This window comes from Vanacampus margaritifer, chromosome 6, assembly GCF_051991255.1.
Source record: "Vanacampus margaritifer isolate UIUO_Vmar chromosome 6, RoL_Vmar_1.0, whole genome shotgun sequence".
NCBI lineage: Eukaryota > Metazoa > Chordata > Actinopteri > Syngnathiformes > Syngnathidae > Vanacampus > Vanacampus margaritifer.
In genome coordinates, this window is record NC_135437.1 from 11,353,598 (window position 1) to 11,370,631 (window position 17,034).

General features: G+C 40.7%; 1 protein-coding gene across 2 annotated transcripts in view; it reads right to left on the reverse strand.

The window, feature by feature from the left end:
• Positions 1-31: 31 nt before the first annotated feature.
• LOC144053273 (nuclear factor of activated T-cells 5-like) overlaps positions 32-17,034 on the reverse strand; it is a 33,804-nt gene continuing 16,801 nt past the window's right edge. For both annotated transcript variants that reach the window (XM_077567561.1, XM_077567563.1), the window contains exons 3-12: positions 16,104-16,731; positions 14,012-14,195; positions 13,024-13,214; positions 12,751-12,923; positions 12,428-12,562; positions 12,301-12,353; positions 12,074-12,206; positions 11,648-11,829; positions 9,246-11,571; positions 32-7,365 (exon numbers count right to left, since the gene is read on the reverse strand). In XM_077567561.1, coding sequence (XP_077423687.1) covers positions 7,019-7,365; positions 9,246-11,571; positions 11,648-11,829; positions 12,074-12,206; positions 12,301-12,353; positions 12,428-12,562; positions 12,751-12,923; positions 13,024-13,214; positions 14,012-14,195; positions 16,104-16,731 — 4,352 coding nt within the window. In that variant the 3' untranslated portion in view covers positions 32-7,018. The remainder of the gene's footprint in view (positions 7,366-9,245; positions 11,572-11,647; positions 11,830-12,073; positions 12,207-12,300; positions 12,354-12,427; positions 12,563-12,750; positions 12,924-13,023; positions 13,215-14,011; positions 14,196-16,103; positions 16,732-17,034) is intronic.

Sequence of the window (17,034 nt, forward strand, 5' to 3'; positions counted from 1 at the left end):
AACTGTGGGACAATGAAAAAACATCCCAGGCTTGTTATTTATTAAATTTTATTAATTAATTTAATGTAGCAGCAGGATTACAGATACAAACTGAATAGAGTATACAAATGTCCAGACCAAGGCAAAGTACATAATTCAGATGAATGGTAACACACTGGGGGGGGGGGGGGGGGGGGGCTTTGACCATTATCCCTAAACGCAGGGCTGTAAGGCTAAATATATACTACACACAAACACACACACACAACTGAGGGTGTGAGAAAGCAAACTGAGGGCAAGCTCCTTTTGAGTACAACAGGACAACATAAGGCTCACGCTATCGGCAATGAACAGTAACTTTATTTTTGCATTTCACAGCAACAGTAGAGTAAATGTGGAGAAGCACGGCAACACAAAAACACCCTTGCACGGAAACAATCGCCGTTATTTCGTCCCTTTCTTTTTTTCTTTTAAAACCTCAATTCAATCTCATGAGGCACCCAAAAACAGGTAGAATGATATCATGCAATGGTTGAAAAAAAAAAAAGGGAAAAAAAACATTAGCACTAAAACAACCAGTGTGAGCTGTATTATTATTATTTAATGCAGGAGATAAATGGGAAATGGACAGAAAAGGGTAAGGAGCGGAAAAAAACCTTTTATATATTTTTTCTTTTCATCAAGGCACACAAAGTTCTGTCGAAAGCGCCATCATTGAAATTCAACAGACCGCTGCAGTATATTTCACATTTAAATATATACGGATATTCATTCACACACCAGTGAAGGACAAAAGTGTGTGTAAAAATGTGTGTGCTCTCATGCACCCCCCCCACTTCAGTCGAGTGTTTGCTTCTTCAGGAGCGATAAGAATACCAAGAAACTAAACGGACAAATGATCACGTTAGCCGCAAATTGGTCTGATGTGCACACAGCATGAGGTAAAACATTTACATTCATGAAACTGAAGTCCACCCACTCTCCGTTTCTTCTAGTATGGCTTTAAGAAGCATACTCTTCTCAAATGTGCTCTTTAGTTCCTCTTTTTTATCAAGAGGAATGGAATGCTTGAAAGCGTCACTGACAAGTGTGCACTAACCTGGCCTACAGTTCACTGGATGACTTTTAAAAACATAGACGAATAATAATCCACTTTTGAGATGCTTGACCAAAAATGGGTGAGCAAAAAATAAAATACCACCAACCATTTAGAACATGTGGCATTGGGTTATTACAGACAGGATCCCAGTTTTACGGTGTACCATATTTCTAAGTTATGAATGGCGTAACTACGCGACCACATAGCACAAGAAACGCTCAGTCACCACCGTATTTATTGGATATCAACATACAACAAACGAAAACCAGGAAGTGTTCTTTTTTTAAATACATTTGACTGTAATGACTTTAATGAACTATTAAGCTGGTTACAGCAATAGGATAATATAATTTTGAGAATAAAGCCGAATACAAGTCAAGATTTTCACAGGAAAATGTCATACTGTGTATACAGAGGATCCCCACATATTTGCAGTTTGCCTCATTATTTGAACCCCCCCCCCCCCACCCTTCTTCTTTTTTTGGCCGAACACCAGTTAACCCCCCCACCCCCAGAATTTTTATTCATCATGGCAATTATAAGGGAGTGTCTTTCTCTCTTTTTTTCTTTCCATTTCAGAGTCCCCGTTCCTGTGAGTGGCTAATTTAAAACTGTAAACTTAAATAAAATAGAGAGTCCTCTGTTAATTTTTCAATATTATTTGATTTATATTTATGGCCTTCAAGTATTTCTCATCAAAATATTCGCTGCAATTCTGACTGCGTTAGCTATTCAACTTTCGTGCACATTCGTCTGTTGCGTTGCAGTAGAAGCATAAACCTAGGATCCCTTGTAGGCATAAAGTATTGAGCAAAACATTCAGAAAATGTTTTATTATGTTCTAATAGTGATTTTCAGAATTTAAAAAAAATCTTAGTTCCAAGAAACATTAATAATGGTATGAGAAAGTGACATTTTTCGGACTGCAAGTCGCACGTTCCCTTATGTTGACGGAAGCGAATGAGTTCTAGTTGGATTCGATTTTGCTTCTAACTTTGGAAATCTTGTTTTTAGTTTAAAATGGATCAGCATTCTTATATAAAATAAAACTGCCAAAATTGAAGTAGAAGAAATGAAAAAAAAAACAAAGACAACGACGTGGTCATGGTAACTTATGTGTGACGTACCGGTATATTGTTAGTTTGCCGCCGCCACCTCGCCACAGCAAGGATGAACTATTTACAAGGGTTGTAGCGATAACAGCAATATTAAAATTGCCACGATAGCATCATCATCATGTCACTACATTAAAAGCAGAACATCTGTTAAAAAGGCAAGGTTGTATTCCATTTGTGCAGTTCGAGCACCCTCTAATGGTTAGTTTAATTTTAATTAGGAATGCTTTGGCCACTGCTGCAGTTACCACTCCCAAATCAGTCATACAAGCAAATATTTTTAATCTCCACAACACGTCACACCATCAAAAAACATGACTTTTCGACCACTTCAGTTGAACACACCATTGTGAACTACATAGAGCAGGATTACCTTGCACCACTGAGCCAATGGGAGCACATGCCAATGACGTGACATGACATGGCCAAGCCTATTTGTCACTGCTGTTATGTACAGAAACACAATATTGTGCTGCCTACCACCCGCACAAGTGTTTTTTTTTTAACACAATATCATTAGTTTCTATATTATTATTATTATTATGTATCAAGAGGTTCATATATTTATCCTATTGTGTCGTTTGGATATTGTTACAACCCTACTATTTTTTACAGCATCAAAAGGCGCAATAACCGACCAGGATTCTACCTTTGTCCAATATGTGATGCGATTAAACGTAAGACATTTTGTACTAAAAAGAAAACCATATTTAGAAGCAGAAGTTTTGAATCCAACTTTAAGTCGTTCTCTACCATCAACACTATTATGGAACGAGGATTTTGGGTGCGAGCCCGGGCTGTAATTTTTTATATATAAAAGTCGCACCTGAGTATAAATTGCAGGACCAGCCAAACTATGAAATTTGTAGTCAAAAAAATACAGTAACATAATGAAAAGCAGTATGGGGAGGCCCCCAGTTCTATGAGGTTGTCGTCGAGGTCTGCCAAACAATCATGATACAATAGTTGGATAACCATTTTTTTTCAAATTAGTTTTTACATTTATAGCTTAAAAATGTCTTAATATGAATTTTTATTTGAAAGTAGGTTTGTGATAGATTACGCTGTCATCATATGAACATAACACAGTAGCAAACGGAGGATCCCCTGTATAGAAGAGTAAAAACAAAACAAACATCAGGTCAATCTGAACTTGTTTTGAGCACAACACACCTGCGCTAGCTTTCGGGCAACATACCAGTACTGATACTATTCTGCACTGAGAATCAAACACTTTTTGTTTAAGTTACAAAAATACTCTACACTTTGATACATGGATACAAAAGTCTAAAAAAGATAATTCACTTTAAAATGGATCACAAACAGCGACGGGACTAGAGTAAAGATGAAAAATGTAAACAAATGAGCGAGACACTGTTTTTTGTGTCTTTGTTGTTGGAGATATGCATAAGTATGTACAGCAGTGTAATGTTGCGATGCTTTTTTGAATGATCAAATTGGCAGAAGTGTTCTTTAAAGTACCTTTCACATATCGTTCTCTGGACCGTACACACAAGAGCTGCAAGTAGAAATGAGTAAACGACGATGAGGGCAATTGAGAAAAAAAAGAAAGAAGACGATTTGACTTCAGGAGCTTTGGTTTGACCACTGCTTCAAAGCATCAACCAGATGACAATAAATCTTATTATACTGATTATTCCAGGACCACAGAATCTAAGTGGACGCCGCCGTCATCATAAATAGTAGTTACCGTTCACAAAAGTCGGGAAGGTGCTAACGTCACATGCTGCCTGCTGCCTCTTTTAAACTTCCACAAACACAAGGTCAAATAGTATTAACAAACTAAGCAATATGATTACAATTCTTCATTTCAACAAAGTGTTACATCCGTGGGGGAAAAAAAGAAAACAACTGCCAACACAGAACTGGAGAGTACGGATTAAACTGACAACAACTGTGAGGGAATGGCCAATACATATGTACGCACGCAACTGGACCGCCGAGCAGCATTTGGGCTACATGGGAAAAATGGGGGCAAAAAAGTGTCACAATATTTGAGAATAAAGTTGGAAATTTTGATTTTCAAAGAAGTCAGGCTGAAATTATTTTGCGACAATGATCAAGTCAAATATTTTGAGAAAATAGTTCTATTTACAATAAATAAAGAAAATACTGTGAGATAGGAGTCGTAATTTTACAAGAATGAAGTTAAAGGATAACTCGACACTAAATCAACTTTCTTTTGCTGATAAACTGTATAAAATGGTGTCTACAAATGCTGTCTACACATCCTAGTCATTATTTTGACATTTTTGTGCATGTTTGTTGAAAGCTTGAATTCAAAAACCGTGCGTTTGGCGCCATCTTAAGGTTAAACACTGAGATAAACACAATTGGGTTCTAATTAGTGATGGCAAAATGAAGCTTCATGAAGCATTTGGGATACTTTTTGACTGCTCTAGATGGTGCCCTTGGTTTAAAGATAAAGGCAAGTGCAATAAAAATTGATTACATTTGCATTGCATCTTTGACTCATGAGTGCCATCTTGAGGAGTCAAAAAGTATCGCAAGTGCTTCATGAAGCTTCATTTTCCCATCACTAGTTCTAATTACACGAGAAGTTACAGACTACGTCACTTGTGAATCGTGACAGTTGCCCCCGCCTCCCACCGGCTCAGTCTCGGACACGCTTCCTTAAACGCTTTCTTAGCGAGTTGCTGCTGTCAATCACAGCCCGGCCACGCCCAATCCTCTACCCAGTCGCAAGCCAATGGTCCTCAAGGCGACACCCCCTTTGAGCGCCGATTTCAAATCATAGTGAGGGGTGGAGCAAGAGTCTGATTTCCTGTTGAGTTACCCTTTAAATACAATAAATAGAATAAAGTTGTAATAATGTGTGTGTGTGTGTGTGTGTATATATATACTGTATATATATATACACATACATACACACAGTGTGGCCCTCATACTCACTTATACAGTAAAACATGGGATTCACTTGAATATTTCAATACTAAGTTGGCCTGGACGTACAAACTATTGAGAAGATGCTCTGCTATGTTATACCCTACAAAGACTGCTTTTTTTCACCACCATTTTTGATGCCTTGATGGATGTTTGTTTCCACGTCTGGATGGATGTAAGGATTAGCTGGTTACACAGAAGAGGTTATAAAGTGCTTGAGATAAAATGTCTATAAAACCACACAACACTCAAAGTGTAAAGTTTATATCCACATCGAGTTGAAAATACCAACAAAACAAAAAGATACGACAAGCTTCATAGTTGTTTGGAAACACCGAGAGAAGTCACAGTATTCAACCGGGTTCAATCTCATTCAGGAGTGTTAAACTTGAGTAAACGAAAACTAATGTGCATCATAACACTTTTGACTATTACTGCAAACCCCCACCATAATGTGATTCATCGTTCTAGCCACGATATTACGCAGATTTTTAAGCATTCTATTTTTTTAAATGGCTTTTGCAGTATACAGCTGATAATTACTGTAACATCTACATGAATTTCCTTAAGTCTACCTTAATTTCTAAGGTGTTCCATATATGTTAGCATTAAGCTAGCAGACATGAGTTTGAGAAAAACAATTTTTTTTCATTTTAGTTTTGTTGAACATTTTGCTGTTGAAATATACGTTTAACTTTCCTTTGTTATATGCTCTTTTTGTATGTGTTACTGCGTCAATGTGTTTCATAATCACTTAAGCATCCATGCTAATTTTCTATCGTCATCTAAGGCATTTCATATGTTAGCAATTGGCTAGTGGACTGAGACTAAATGATATGATTTGGTTGAACATTTTGGTGTTTAAATATACAGTGTTTAATAGTCTTGTTTAATGTGACAATGTTACAGTAAACTAGGAGTGACAAAGAAGATCATAAAGCAGGCACACACTTGCTTCAAAACTGTGCGGTTGGTTGAGTGTCTTTTTGCTTCCTCAATATGGCTATTTTTGTGGCCAAAATCCTACATGTAAAAAAGTTTGAAAATGTTTTACAAATTTTTACTTTACATTTAATAGTCTGTTAAATCCAGAGTCCACTGGTTCCAGGCCCATTAAATTGAGGTTTAATGGTCTTTGTATATGGTCCCTTGCGGAATTGGGGGTTCACTGTAATAGTTTGTGGATATTATATTTTCAAAGTGCCTTCCCTTCCAATGTACATAACATAAGAGCATTTCCTGTTAGAGCAGAATTCAATGATTTAAAAAAAGCAAAGCCGATGCTCTGCAAGCAGCACCGTTCCAAACAAAATTACATTTTTCTAGAGGTTCCACACTCCAAAAATGAGATTCAGCCCAACGTTTGTCTACAATCGGATGTTTTAATCCATGTCTAACTGCTATAACGACTTTTGCCTGCTCACTGCTCATCAAGTTCTCCAACTGTGACATTCTTCCTTCCAGTTTTTCAATCCAAAAACCTGGTTGGTTCACCCGCCCCCCTCTCCTAGGCCCACAATATTAAAACACTCTCAAACAAAACACTGCATTTTTTTTTTTACGACTAAAGCAGTTATTACAGGCCTCTCTGATCCTGCAAGAGGGGTAATAACAAAAGGCAGATCATCAATTCAAGGACAATGGATATACAAAGGCTATAATTTATGATAAATAGTTAATAAAAGTGAGTTACATAAGCTCATATTTTTTAAGGTAAAAGGGGGGGAAATTTATTTCTTAAATATACTTATTTTGAAGTTTTGCGGTATTGGCACAAGACACCATGCTCCGGCAAGTCTTGTTGACTTGAGGAGTACATGGCTACCTTCTCTCCTTGTGGTCCACACACACACACACACACACACACACACGTACACACACTCACACACATATACACACGTCACTGCTTCTGCAGACTTTCCAGCAGATCCTCAATTTTGCCCATGTCGGATTCCGCCGATATGGAGCCTTGCAGTGTATTCTGTAAGCTGCTCTGTATCTGGAGATTGGTCTGCATGGGAGTTGGCAGGCTTGTGTCTATGCTGGCCTGTAAAACGGGTTGCAGGGTCACCTGCGTCTGCATGGCGCTCTCCAAGCCGGATTGCATCTGTGCCTGTAGGCTGCCGTGCATGGTGGATGCCGCTTGGGTCATGGGCTGCTCCATTAGGGGTTGTATGTGGCCCGTGTTCTGGGCCTGGTTCTGAACTGTAAGCGTTGAGCCGGAGGAGTTGAGCAGCTGGGGAGTGTCTTGAGGGGAGGACAAAATGGAAACAGTAATTTTAATACCTTGATTTATGAGCTAATTTGGTTCAGTGACCCAGCTCATTAATCAATTTACTCATAAGTGCTATAATACAGTTGCGTCAAGCAGATACATATAAATAAAACAAAAATACAATTTCCCCATTGAAATGTTGAAGAAAAAGAGAGAAAGGACAAGCACAGAGAATAGCCACAAATAGGACTGCAGACTACTTGGATGTCTCATTTAAATTAACGACATTAGTTTTCCAGTGTTTTTTTCCAAAGAAAAATAAATAAATATAATCTGCAACTTGAAATACGTGCAAATTGGTCAATTCTAAGTCTAAATAAAGTACTTCACAATTCCCCTACAAGTCCAGGATGTAGTCTTGGGACGGCAACTTAGTTTGGCTATGGGACAATTTATTTTGAAACAACAATCCTATCGCGGGACAAAATTATATTTTCAGTCACCCAAACCTGTTGTAACGATATTGAAAGGTCACGGTTTGGTTTTGTGGTATTGATGTCACAGTATGATAATTTTTGCAAAATCGTGTGAAAGATCACTGTATTGTAGTAAGCTTCACAGTACATGGTCTGTTCACTAATTTGACAGTATGTCATATTTCTTCATAATAATATTTACCATATTTTCACGACCATAAGGCACAGCGTATTATAAGGCGCAGTCACAGTTACGGGTGCTATTTCTGTGTATAACACACGTATGAGCTCTCAACCACTCGTTACCTTTTCACAGTCAAATAGCAGCCTTTTTTGGTGGAAAGTGGATACTGCGGTAAGTGAGTGTATTCATAGAAAAGGTATTAAAGGCACGTCTCATCAACTATCGCTACAGTGTTCAGCATAATTTTTACATAAGTCTGTGTTCTTACACAGAATGCTCTTCCTGATACATCCCACTCATTTTTAAAACACAGGTAGTGCCTTGGAATTATGGGCCTAGCATACCCATTAGGATGCAAACGTTGGTGACTGGGACTTGAACTGTGGTCCCATCTCAAAAGGTAATAATTCACTGCATTGCCCAACTGCAAGGTAACGTGCTTTTAATATATCATTGCTGGTTAGAACGTACAGTACAGGCCTACAGTTTGGACACACTTTAGTATTCAATTCGTTTGGCTTTATTTTCATGACTGGTTACTTTATAGATTCTCACTGAAGGCATCAAAACTATGTATGAACTGATGTGGAGTTGCACTTATTGGTGAAATAACTGAAAAAATGTTTTATGTTATAGATTCTTCAAAATAGCCATCCTTTGGTCTGGTTACTTTTTTGCATACTCGTGGCATTCTTACCTCTGGGAACTCTTTGAAGACTGTTGGAAAAACCTTTCCTTTTGAAGCTCATGGAGAGATTGCAAGAATGTGCAAAAACGTAATCAGCGAAAAGGGTGTCTATTTGTTTATGTATTCATTTTATTATTGTCACTTTTTCTTTGTTAAGTGCATAACTCCAAATGTGTACGATAGTTGTCGTCATAGTTTTGATGCCTTCAGTGAGAATCTACAATGTACATAGTCATGAAAATAAAGCAAATGTATTGAATGAGAAGGTGTGTCCAAACTTTTGGCCTGTACTGTAGTTCCATGCTAGTTGGAAAGTATTGCATGTTGTTTGTAGACTACATCAGCGGTTCTCAACTCCGGTCTTTGGGGACCCCTATCCAGCCCATTTTCCATGTCTGCCTCAGCCAACTCAGGTGATTCAAATGATCAACGAAGTGAAGCACTTCAACACGACATTGCCAAACAAAATTACATTTTAAGAAACACGGCTCATTATTTTGCAGCAAGCCCATGATGATAGCAATTAACTTTAATACCGTGACTATTGTGACATATTAGACTTACCATTTTGAATGCCAAACAGAAACATGTTGGATGGTCCTCGTTGGGCCACATTTTCACCCACATTCGTCTGGAAAAGCTGTTCGGGGGGCTGCTGGCCAGGGCTGTCCACCACACCTACAGCACCCTGGACCACAAAGATGGTCGTGCCAGGGGGTGCAGCCTGGTTGTTTAGTTCCTGTGAACTGAGAGTACTCTGTAGGCTGGTCAGGGACGCCTGGGGCAGAAATAGCTCCACAGGTTGACTGTTAGGGACACTAGAAGAACTTGTGCTCACTTGCATGGGCTGCTGTTCCTGGAAAATGCGGCGCTGTTGGTTCTGAGTGGATGTCGAGTTGTTACCCAAGGAGCTCTGATCCTGGAAGGACATTGGCTCGGCTGTTTCTGGTTGGGAAAGTCCAACCGGGATGCTGCCCATTGGAGTTGATCCTTGGGTCTGGGTGCTGAAAAGGATAGTCTGGGGATTTATATCCGTGGTGCAGAGGAGCAGACCTGTCTGCTGTTGCTGGGAGAGCTGATTCTGGGGCAGAGGATTAGGTTGAGTGTGGTTGGGTAAGCTTTGGAACAAGGAGCCTTGTTGGCCAATGGTAAGTTGCGGTGACTGTTGTTGATTTGGCTGCGGTGATTGCTGTTGTTCCATGGGGGTGCTATGCTGCTGCATTTGTGAAAGCTGAGCTTGAGGCTGGTTATGAAACATGGGAACGGGCTGGGGCTGGCTGGTGGACGTCTCCATGGTAGAGATGAACGCCAACTGCTGCTGCTGCTGGGACTGAGAGTTCGGTGATAGATACACGGCCGACCCAGTGGACTGTTGCTCTGTGTTGAGGCCGCCACTTGTCAACACTGTCAGCGTATTCTGGAGTAAGGCTGCTTGAACCTGTTGTTGGGAACCCTGGGTCTCTGCAATAGGCCTGGGGGACTGGAATAGCTGCTGTGGGGGTGACGTATGGGATGGGGGCTGTGTTGGGAAGTTGGTTTGAATGGTAAGCATCTCACCAGGTTGATGTAGGAGAGAGACCGGCTGCTGCACTTGGGAATTGGAATGGATCTGCGGCTGGAGCAACTCAGCCTGAAGTTGCTGCTGCAGGTTCTCTAAAACTTGCTGTTCCTGCAACTGTTGTTGCTGCAGGTTGTTCAATGCTTGGCTTTGTTGCTGTTGTAACTGATGCTGTTGTAAATTGCTTAAAATTTGATTTTGCTGTTGATCCTGAAGCTGGATGTTATTTATGACTTGTTGCTGATTCTGTTGCAACTGTTGTTGTTGAATGTTCTCCAGAATTTGTAGCTGTTGGTCTTGTGGCTGCAGTAGAAGTTGTTGTTGAATCTGCATGTTTCCAAGGACTTGCTGCTGTTGCTGTTGGAGATGATGCTGTTGCTGTTGAAGGTTCCCAAGTATTTGCTGTTGTTGAAAGTGTTGTATTTGCTGCTGCTGCTGCTGCTGTTGTTGTATTTGCTGCTGCTGCTGCTGCTGTTGTTGTATTTGCTGCTGCTGCTGTTGTTGTATTTGCTGCTGCTGCTGTTGTTGTATTTGCTGCTGCTGCTGCTGCTGCTGTTGTTGTATTTGCTGCTGCTGCTGCTGCTGTTGTATTTGCTGCTGCTGCTGCTGTTGTTGTATTTGCTGCTGCTGTTGCTGTTGTTGTATTTGCTGCTGCTGTTGCTGTTGTTGTATTTGCTGCTGCTGTTGCTGTTGTTGTATTTGCTGCTGCTGTATCTGCAGCTGTTGTTGTGGTGACAATGAATTATCCGCGGCTCCCAACCTAAGGCTGTTCATGTTCTCCTGAACATGCTGTTGAAGCGAGTCTGCAGAGGAAGTTGGGCTGTAAAGCACAGAATTTAGCTGTTGCTGCTGCTGGGCTACAGCTGCCTCTATAACCTGCTGCAGTGTGGGATTAGCTCCAGCCTGGAGCTCCCTTACCGCCCTCTCCAGCTCTGCTACGCCTTCCTGAGCAAATAAGGGAACCTGTGATTGCTGTGGCTGGGGCGGAGAGGGTGTTGCTATTTGAGACATGGCTACAACCACGACAGCACCGCTGTTGGAACTTTCAGGGGGCAGGCTTTCCTGAGGGTCTCTAAGGAACTGCTGGGGGACCTCTGGTGTCACTGGGGGGATTGTTGGATCACCTGACATTGGAAAGGAGGCTGTTGTGGCAATGTCTTGTTTTTGTATTGAGTTGAGAGACTCTAGGCTAGGAAATACAGAGGGTGCCTGGGGAAGCTCCACATCCTCAGTTTGTAGGGGCATTGAGCTCTGAAAGGACTCCCCACCCGAATGAGGGCTGGAGCTGAGCTCAAGTGTCTGCTGCACTGAAACAATTGGGCCAGGGGATTGCTATGGTATGAATAGAAAAACATGGATCAGCAAAAACTGTGATTGATCATTTCTGCCTCTTAATATAAAATCTCACCTTGAACACATTTGTGGGCTGTGGGTTGCTAGACACTTCCATTGGTGTGTCCTCTTGTCTTTTCACAGGCTGACCAGAGCAGTCAGTTTGGTCAGAAGATACAGGTTGGATTGGACTATCAAATATACATGTCTTGAAGGAAGGTTCCTCGATTTTTACTGCTTGAACATCTCCATTATCAGCTGGGGGGTAAAAGTGTGAGGGGAAATTATGATTATGATTCTGGGCAACAAACAACAAATCCATCCTAATAGTCTATAATATCCAATGATAATGAAGTAAAACCAAAAACAGACCTGAACTATGCATCATATACATGATTTTATGAACGTTTAATGTTTTATTCATGAAAGTCAGTTCATTAATAATCTCAGTGGTTGCTCGTTCAGCAAAGATCATGTAAACAAAGGACGTGATTGTGATCACCCGAGTCTGGTGTATAGGTGAAAGGATGGGCTTCATGTGATTTTCCAGCATTGGTCATTACATAAATTCCCACTGAAACTGGAGAAGTTATTGATTGGTTGTGGAAGGGAGGAACTGTCACAATCAAATGGTTCTGTGGAAAGTTGAGATCCAAAAGCAGTTATAATTGTATTCAAATGTATAGTACATCATATGATCTATGCTGTAAGACATTCATTTTCATTTACCTGATGGAAAAGATCCATGTCAATATTAGCTTCTGCTTGCCATGAATTATCATCTACAAACATGAAAATGATTATTTTCCTTTTTCAAAGATTCATATAGACAATTATGAATAGTGACAAAAGATACCCGCAATATTCTCCTGAAAAACAACTTTGGTTCCTTTCAGGAAGTTCTTTCCGATTATAAAAACTTCCTCTCCTCCTCTGACCGAGCAGCTGTGGAGACTCTTCTTAAGGATTTCTGGTACTCCCGCAGGCTGGGCTGGAAAATTGTCATAGAGGAAGATTAAATCTTTTTGGCTTGCATTTACCACAGGCAATACAACTAAAAGGGTTTAGTGGTGTCGCTACAAAATTGACATGCCAACTGTGTATATTTGATACAATTCAAACAAAGGTGTACCTGAAGCTAAACAACATTGTTTTGGTTCAATCTGCTTTCCTACTCACTGCAGAGAATGGGTGATGAGGGGACTTGAAGCGTGAGGACAGATCCGTCCGTCTGGGGGATGTTGACTCTAAAGGCCAATCGAGCCCGAGTGCTCTTCTTCTTGGAACCTGCCAAACCAATACGTGCCTCCACATCGGCGTTGCGAAGCTTCAAAATTCCTACACAGTCCACCCTGTACAAATTCAATACAGTGGAATAATTACTTGTGCTATTAACAGAAATCCCTCAAAATTGAAAAATCATTCATTCGATCAAATAAAAAAAATTCCTACGCAAGTGTCATGTCATTGCTGGGCTCCAGTGGGATCTCGATAACAATAGTGCCCTCAATTTCCACTTCCGTACAAGCAGTGGTGTTGCGACCGGTCACTCTGCATGCCTGGTAGAAACCGTGAGGCTTCACTCTGCCTGCGTCATTTGCTACAAACACCTGCAGCACTACTGGCTCACCGACACCCTCCAACTGGGAAGAAAAAGCAATATGTTATTAAACTTTTTTATGTATTTATATACATATTTTATTTAATAATATCTATTAAAAAAATAAAAAAAACTGTGTGTGGGGGGGGGGGTGCTGGGTGGATAAAAAATAAATAAATAATAATAAAAATAAAAAAATCCAGGGAAATGTTTTTTTTCTTTTCTTTTATTTATTTATTTATTTTTTTTTACACGTTAATGACATTAAAGCAACCGCTGTTGTGGTTGGTAGAAGCAAGCGTGCTTATGGCTGCACACAGCAGCTTGCTCCAGCGGGGAGCAGAGATCGAGTTTTGTGTGTATTTTTGTTATTTTTTTCTATATAAGAGACGCTCCAATAAAATAAATACTGTACGTATCATGCATGCAGGCAAAAGTTTTTTTGCCACGTTAATCAAAAATCTAGGCGACCGCTCCGGTAAGAGACTACACACATACACACAGCGGCCAGAGCCTTAACAGCACAACACGACAGCTTGCAGATTTTCACCTATATCACAGGCTGGTCTGGACCACTGCGATAAATTTAATTTCTTGTAGTTCTTTTTCTGCAAAACTAGACGGGCATGTTTATCTGAAGGCTACATGGCACAACTGCATGTTGAGATATGTCAACTGTCTGCTGGGATTTATTTCTGTTAGAGTACAAATTACTTTATTAAATTGGGTAGTCATCAAAACCTAACCAAGAAACAAAGTGTTTGACTTGGTCCTAGTGTGATGTGTCATATGTGTAACATCACAATGTCAATAAGCAGTGAGCAGCCTCTTTTGACCAACCTTGATGGTAGGGAATCCCTGTTGTGTACGGTCTTTGACAGAACCTCGACTGCCCTCAGTCAGATATCGAGCTCTGTGCTGGGTCTCAGGCTGCACCAATATCTTTAGCTCCTTCCCATTACTTCTCTGAGGGAACTGAGTCGATAGTGATCCACCCTTCACTGCCGGCCCTGATTCAAGAGAGCTGCAATAAAACAAATCATTTAATTACCTCAGTCATAACTACAGTGGTACCTTGAGTTGCAAGAGCCCCAACTTGTGTTTTTCTTATTTTGCATGCTATAAAATATGGGTTGTGAGCAACCTTCAGATTTGCTGCTGCTCAAGTGGCATGAAAAAAAATAAGAAAAAAGAAAAAAAAGAGGCCTAAAAAAAGTACTGTAATGCCTTCTTCATATGTGAGCAAGGGGATCCACAATTGCCAACGCACTTTCAACCGTTTATTTAACAAGGTAAACAGCCCACAACATAAAAATACACAATGAGGACACTTGCAAGGAACTACTGCAGGCCACCAGAATCCAGCTGCTGATATTACTAGGTCATGCTATTTAAAGGGAAAACCCCAACAAACAAATATTACAGTACATACAGTAATTGACGTTTAGAAAACTGTTTTTTTTTTTTTAAACATTTCTTAGTTATGTTTTTATTAGCGGTGCCAAAATTTGTGTGTTACATAAAGTCCCTTTAATGCAACTTTTTTTTATTATTTTTTTATTTTTTTACTAAATTATCACATGCCCCTTATTTGGAAAGCCCTGTATTTGGAGTCCAAGAGTTGCTTCATGTTCTAATGAACTTACTCTTAATTTGAATACTAAAATGTACCTGTACTGTCACTAATGCCCAACAAGAAACGCTACTTCCACCGAACGGTAAAAAAATATACATCGACACAAATCTGACTAAAGCCTGGTTCACACGGCAGGAGAATGGGCTCTTTGCACAAATCACTGATCTGAATGGACGGGATAGCAGATAGGACAAGACTTTTGAAGCCGCAAGGCCGCTATATTGCTCCTCCCAAGAAATGTTTCTCGGCATATGATCCTATACATTTACAGTATCAAAATTGGAGAACATTTGAAACAGTGCTTAGTAGAAACCGCATGATATAATTTGTTAACCATAAACGAGGACCTCAGCCATTTTACAACTTGCCTTAAATACATGTATAAATTATATGCTTAATGATGTTTTATTTAATTTAAGAATTATAACTAATTCAACAAAAGATTCCTCTGCCAAATCTAATATTGGGGTCTAAGGAACTGAGTGATAAAAGAAAAAGGGGGTCTTCAAAGCAGCACATAGTGAAAATAGTGACCACCCCGCCACAAACCCCCCACCACGCCGCGGCCCTATACTAACTGCCTACAAGCTGTATAGGTCTAATCTGTACGTACACCGTATAGTTTATACAGTAGTCTGCTCGTGAGATGGGAGGAGCAACATGGCCGCCCTGTTGTTTCAATGGCTTGCACGGGTGTGTATGGGCTATCGGCTATCCACGTTTAGTCACGTTTACTCTTAAGAGGTTTTGTGAGACTTTCCGTCACATTCATGAATGAACTCAGTTCGTGTGTGTTGTGTTTATTGTACCGTGTGCACACCACACACGGCATGTTCAAAACTGCTACTTCCGTGCTTTTTTCTCTTCAGGTGTGGCGTCTCACAGTTTGGAAGTCGACCGACAATTTTAAAATCTTGCCGCGTTAACCAGGCTTGAATGTTTTACAGTACACCTTTTAACTGTATATAACTTATGCCTACTATAAAATTACTGTATCAAACTTAAATGATACAACAGTTATGAGTCAAGGTCAACATTTGTCCACTTACGCTAATTAACAAGAAGTGTACGAAACACTTAAAAATATATATTTTATTGTACATTTAGAACAGATATGAAATGTGCAATGAATTTGAGATTAATCACAAGTTTTTTTCATTTCTATTCCTACTATTTTTCTTAATAAAGTCATGTAAAAAAGAAAAAAAGAAAAGAAAGAAAAAGGTCAAAAGTCAAGGTACCACTGTAATCCAAAGTGGCTTTTGTGTATTGAACTCCAGGAACTGGGATACCCACCTGGTCATGGGACTAGTTTTGTCCGGGCCGAGCTGGGACAGGACAAAGTGAGGCGCCTTGGCACTGTCAGCATCAAACACATCCATGCTATCCTCTGGGGGAGCAGGTTTGGGGCCCGGCCGCTGGCGTGGGGTTCGTTTTCTCGACTTGCGCGGCACCTCCGTGTTGTCGTTGTAGGAGAAGGAGCTGACCAAGCTGAAGTTGGAAACTGAGTCATCAGCCCACATGCTACTGCTATGCTCAGAGTCTGGACCTGGTGCGCCGGCTACGGGGGGCTCCTCTAAGCAGGACATCTGACTGTCATCGAACAGGTCCTCAGGTGGCGGGGATATGCTCAAGACAGGCCTCCGCTTTGATGGGGTGTTTTGAGGATGCTGAACTCCTAGCCCTGACAAGACCCCTGAACCAGGATCTCCTGCTGCAGTGCCTGCTCCACTGTTGCTCCTGTTGGGAGTAGACACAGCTCCTGCATCCATGACTTGCACTTCTGACGCTACAGCTCCTTCCCCTGCCGAGTGAAGATGCTGAGGAGCCTTGAGATGGTCGGAGGAGGGTGGACCAACGGAGCTTGGGGCTCCCATGGCCAAGGAGGAGGAGGCAGAGGGGTTGGAGGTGGAAGATGTGGCATCTGCAGCAGCATGAGACAAATAAGTCAGCAAGGATGTTCGACAGGAAGCAGGCTAGCAGTCCCACTCAAGCAGTCCCACTCAAGCAGCTGAATTTGTGCAGGATTTTAATGATTTTCCCCTCTTCCCAACTGTAATTTCTAGAATGTTATGGGTCTTATGCCCTCACTGTGCATGCGAGAGCGGTCAAGCATTGATCACAAATTCTGAAGTTAAAGTTGAGAAGGGTACTATTTGTCCCACAATGTTTTGATTCCTACAAACCCGTTCTCCCATAAATCAATGTGACAAAACTGACATGCTTC